The 5,168-nt window shown below is 62.3% G+C and overlaps 1 protein-coding gene across 2 annotated transcripts in view; it reads left to right on the top strand.

Moving 5' to 3' along the window:
* Nucleotides 1–1,302: 1,302 nt before the first annotated feature.
* Nucleotides 1,303–5,168, top strand: part of GPR153 (G protein-coupled receptor 153) — an 11,208-nt gene continuing 7,342 nt past the window's right edge. Inside the window, exons 1-3 of one of the 2 annotated variants that reach the window (XM_034671134.1) lie at nucleotides 1,303–1,324; nucleotides 3,684–4,151; nucleotides 4,553–4,982. In XM_034671134.1, coding sequence (XP_034527025.1) covers nucleotides 3,796–4,151; nucleotides 4,553–4,982 — 786 coding nt within the window. In that variant the 5' untranslated portion in view covers nucleotides 1,303–1,324; nucleotides 3,684–3,795. Of the gene's footprint in view, nucleotides 1,325–1,709; nucleotides 1,866–3,683; nucleotides 4,152–4,552; nucleotides 4,983–5,168 lie in introns of those variants that run through there. The other variant, XM_011230595.3, reaches the window with a different exon arrangement.

The raw sequence follows: 5,168 nt of genomic DNA, 5'->3' as shown, positions 1-5,168 counted from the left end.
GGGGGGCGGGCGTGGCGGGCGGGGGGCGTGCCGGAGATGCGGAGGCTCCGCGCAGCGAGCCCCGCCCTGGGCGGCAGCGGGGCCGGGCCTCGCCGGCCGATGGGTGGCAGCGCGGGCGGGGTGCAGCTGGGGGGGCGGGTGCAGCTGGATCCCGGGGAATCCTTTCAAGTTCTGGGTTCTCTTTGTTGCGCAATAGAGCCCTGGGGCCACGGGGCTTCATTGGCCCGGGGCCGTGACGTCACGCCGGGGCTCCGCCCGCAGACCCTGCGAAGGGACGCTTCTGGGCCGGCTGGGTCCCATGCCCGCCACACCTGCAGTCTGCCCTGCGACGTGCTGTGGGGGGAGGGGAGAAAGGAGGGGCTCCAGGGTCTGGGGGAGGCAGGAAGCCCCTATCTGAAATACTAGAGGGACGCTTTGACTGTACTGCGGAAGAAACTTCCCAGTGCGGGGCGGCGACACCTGGGTGTGGACCGTGCCGGCTGGAGCCCAGCCTGGGGTCTGGCCCTCGGTGTCCGCGGCTCCCTGTGGAGAATGAACAGCAGGGCCTGGCCAGCCTGGAGGAAGGGGTCTCCTAGTTCTGCCCTGTTAGCCCCTCTCACTGTGCATTTGGAGAGCTTGGTATTCACTCCCCAGTGATGTTCCACCCCATCCCAGCACCACCACTCTCAGGAGTCCCGGCTCCAAACGCGGCCCTCAGACTTCCTCCCTGTGTGGCTCTGCGTTCTGGGCCTCAGTGTTCCCGTCTGCCATGTGGGAACAGCGGGACCCATCCTGCAGAGGTACAGAGTCGAGAAAGGCGACCTCAGCTCAAGGAACAGAAAATGCCTATTCCTGCTCGGGTTTGGGCTTGGGTTTGAGAGGCCAGGATTTCATGTCAGCCAAGTGGGGTTTGGGTCCTGGTTCAGACATTCCATAGCTTGGGCAAGTGGTTTAACCTCTCCCTGTCTTTTCTGGACTATCTTTAAAATGGGGATAATGTCTCTGGGGACACTAACTGGGAGCGTGCCTGTTCACACTGCTTCCTCCCTCTCCAGGCAAGGCACGTTCTCCCGCCCACAGACCTAGACCCTCTCCCCACAGTGAGACACTGTTCGGCCAGACGGGGAAGATCTGGCCCCAGGAAAGGTTATGCCAGTTGCAGCCTGCGGCACCTTCCCCACCACCCTGAACCAGCGGTCAACAGGACCCGGGGTGACAGGGGCAGACGGCCTGTGGGGACTCTGACGGAAGGCCTCCCAATGGGACAGCCAAGGAGACCCAGTGCGGATGGAAGTAGATGCTGGCCCACCAGGTGCACGCTGAATCCAGGCTCCTGTTTGACCTGGTAAAGATCACTGGTGGCGGCAGTCTCTGGCCCACAGCAGCACCCACACCCTGTCTGCTCTGGACCCCCCTGGGCTTCCTCACCCCGCAGGTTTGAGGCTTACCCACAGGTCCTGGTGGGAGTGGCTGTGTCTCCCCACAGGTTTGAGGCTTACCCACACCCCCAAGCTTAGTGTCTTGGCCCTTAAGGGACAGCAGAGCTCAGGGAGCTGAGAGGGCTGTAGTACAGACTTCTTTTTTTTTTTTTTAAGATTATTTATTTATTTATTTGACAGAGAGAGAGACAGCCAGCGAGAGAGGGAACACAAGCAGGGGGAGTGGGAGAGGAAGAAGCAGGCTCCCAGCAGAGAGGCCTGATGTGGGGCGATCCCAGAACGCCGGGATCACGCCCTGAGCCGAAGGCAGACGCTTAACCGCTGTGCCACCCAGGCGCCCCTGTAGTACAGACTTCTACCTGGCAAGCATTCGTTGAGCGCCTACTGTGTACTCGGCTCCGTTCCATGGCAAGGCTTGTCTACTACTCGCAGCTCCTTCCCGGGCAGGTACTATCATGTCCAGCTTACAGATAAGAACAACAAGGCCCAGCTGAGTCTTTCACTGGCGGCAAGCAAGAGTCTAGCAGCTCTTTACCCAACCCCATGTGGCCTCTATATGCTGAGGTCAAAGAGGTTTGCTGGACACCGGAATGGCTGCTGGAGGGTCCCATGGGGCCACCCCACCTCCCACCCTGGATCTGGGGTAGAGAAGAGGAGGCTTCTGTAAGCAGAAGCCTAATATTTGGGAAAGAATTTCCCGGTCCCCAGGAACCCCCCAACCCCCTAGGAGGCCCTTAAGGAACACTGGTGTGGTCCAGAATAGACTCCTCCCCTGCGTCAGGGGCTGGGCAGGCCTGCAGCAGGGGCATGCAGATGAATGAGACTCAGTCCTGAGACGTCCTTCGATATCTGGGGAGGGGGGTGGTCAGGCCACAGACAGACCAAAAGAACTCTAGACGAGACAGGAAGGGGAGCCTGGCAGCCAGACCAAGTGGTACTGCGTCCCCTGCCCTAAGAGCCAGGGGCCTGCCATGGCCTGTCCATTCCACGCTGGGTAACAGCTCTGGGGGGGGGTCACACAGCTGTATCTGTGCAGTAGGTGCTCATAAGTGTTGGAGGCGAGAGAATTGCGACCAGTGAGATTAAACGGGCTCTGGAGTAAAAAGGGCCAAGTGTAGCAGAGCACACAGTAGGCCTTCACTTAGCATGGCACTTCTCCCCATGCTGCCCCGTCCAGGCTATGGCCGGAGAGGCCTATTGTGAGGCCTCCCATCAGAGGGACGAGCCAGTGTTGTGCACGGGGGTGTGGCTTGGGGCTGCTAGGCTGAGAAGCGGGAGGGAGGGACCCCCCCAGGCAGGCTGTCTGGCCGGATGGAGAGCTTCTGCAAACATGTGCCTTCTGCCCAACACCCTTTGTCCCTGGCTCATGGCCACAGGCCATCGGCAGCTCCTCCTGAGGGTCAAGGTGTGGTCCCTCGGCTGTCTGCGGCCCGCGCCATCCAAGGCACCCACAGCATAATCGTGACCACCGCCCAGAGCACCCCCTGTGTGTGAGGCTTGGCCCAGGGTTTTAAAGATGTGGCATCTGTCCACCCTAGCCTCCCCCTGGAGGAATCACCATGGTCCCCATTACAAGGATGTGGGCGCGGGGACCTTACTCAAGCCACACAGCTTAAGTGTGCCGGAGTTTAATGTGAGCCCCACCTGTGGCAGTGCAGGGCATGCCAGCCACAGAAAGCCAGCTGGGGGCCGACCCAGGCCACGTAGGCTGCCTTTGCTAAGATGGCCGAGGAAGTGGTCACCGCATCACCCCTGCTGCACAGGGAGGTTCAAGGGGCTCATCCTCTAAGGCATCATTTGGCCAGATGAAGTGGGACGAAGTAAGATAAGGGGCTGCAATGTGCCCTGTGAACGCATCGTGTGGGCTGTGTGAAATTTGGGACATTTATGGCAAGAGCGCTGCTTCCCAGGCAGGGGGAGGGCACAGGGGGCAAGAATGCCCAGCCAGACCCCGCCTGGCTGCTTCCCCGAGGGTGCAGCTGTCCCAGAAGCAAACCCAGACTCCATACCTTGGCCAGGAGTGGGTGGAAGGGAGGGTGTTTGCACTTATTGGGCACCCCTGGCTGTGTCCCCTGGGCGCCAGGGACATGGGCTAGAGGCCCCGGAGTAGAGAGGAGGGCAAAGCAGCCCAGCCCAAGCCAGGACCACACAGGTAATGTTACATCAGGGGACCCTCCATGTCCCACTCCAAGGGGCCCCAAGAGCTTTGATGCCGTAGCCAGAGGGACCGTCTCTGAGCACTCACGGGCTTCTCCCCCACTGCAGATGCTCGCGGTCCCTTGTGTCCCCAAGCCACCACGCGTGAGGGCTGCTGCTCCGAGCCAGGGCCTGGCCCCGAGGAGGATGTCTCAGCGGCCAGCCAGCTTCCGTCTACACCATGAGTGATGAGCGGCGGCTGCCTGGCAGTGCGGTGGGCTGGCTGGCATGTGGGGGCCTCTCCCTGCTGGCCAACGCCTGGGGCATCCTGAGTGTGGGTGCCAAGCAAAAGAAGTGGAAGCCGCTGGAGTTTCTGCTGTGCACGCTTGCGGCCACCCACATGCTCAACGTAGCGGTGCCCATCGCCACCTACGCCGTGGTGCAGCTGCGGCGGCAGCGCCCCGACTACGAGTGGAACGAAGGCCTCTGCAAGGTCTTTGTCTCCACCTTCTACACCCTCACCCTGGCCACCTGCTTCTCCGTCACCTCCCTCTCCTACCACCGCATGTGGATGGTCCGCTGGCCGGTCAACTACCGGTGAGCCCCGGGGCACGCGCGCTGGTGGTCGTAGAGAGGGGGACCTGTGGGCAGTGAGCATAGAGGCCACCCGGGGTACCCGTGTGCAGAGACGCCCCCCGGTGGTGTGCCGCACCTGCGCTGTGCTGCGGGCAGGCCGGAGGCTCAGGACGGGCTACTCTGGGCTGCACACCTGCGTGTGCCTGGGTGTCCACAGCGTCCAGTATGGAAATGCTGGGTGGGAGGGATGTGTGACAACATGCATGAGGACCCCTGTGCAAGGGACAAGGCCCCATTTTGCTGGCCGTGCCATGACAGTGATGTACTAGGGGGCCAGGGCAGTTGGGGATCCCTTGTGGGTCCCCAGGGCTCTGGGAAGACCCTAGGAGTGACACCTCGGTCCTGCCCCCACCTCATGCCAGGCTGAGCAACGCCAAGAAGCAGGCGGTGCATACGGTCATGGGCATCTGGATGGTGTCCTTCGTCCTGTCCGCCCTGCCTGCCGTCGGCTGGCACGACACGAGCGAGCGCTTCTATGCCCACGGCTGCCGCTTCATCGTGGCTGAGATCGGCCTGGGCTTCGGCGTCTGCTTCCTGCTGCTGGTGGGCGGCAGTGTGGCCATGGGTGTGGTCTGCACAGCCATCGCCCTCTTCCAGACACTGGCTGTGCAGGTGGGGCCGCGGGCCGGACACCGCGCCTTCACCGTGCCCACCATCGTGGTGGAGGACGCGCAGGGCAAGCGCCGCTCCTCCATCGACGGCTCTGAGCCTGCCAAAACCTCGCTGCAGATCACGGGCCTGGTGGCCACCATCGTCATCATCTACGACTGCCTCATGGGCTTCCCCGTGCTGGTGGGTGAGACTGTCGGCGTGTAGGAGCCTGTCGGGACGTGGGCTCTGGGACAGCCCTGGGGCTGGGTGAGCTCCTGGCATCAGGTGGTTGAATCCTCCCATCCAGTCCGCAGAGGGAAGGAGGGAGGGAGGGAAGGAGGGAAGGAGGGAGGGAAGGAGGGAAGGAGGGAGGGAGGGAAGGAAGGG

Source organism: Ailuropoda melanoleuca, chromosome 11 (genome assembly GCF_002007445.2).
Source record: "Ailuropoda melanoleuca isolate Jingjing chromosome 11, ASM200744v2, whole genome shotgun sequence".
Classification (NCBI taxonomy): domain Eukaryota; kingdom Metazoa; phylum Chordata; class Mammalia; order Carnivora; family Ursidae; genus Ailuropoda; species Ailuropoda melanoleuca.
The sequence above is the reverse complement of the archived record's forward strand: the minus strand, read 5'-3'. Positions and strand labels throughout refer to the sequence as shown.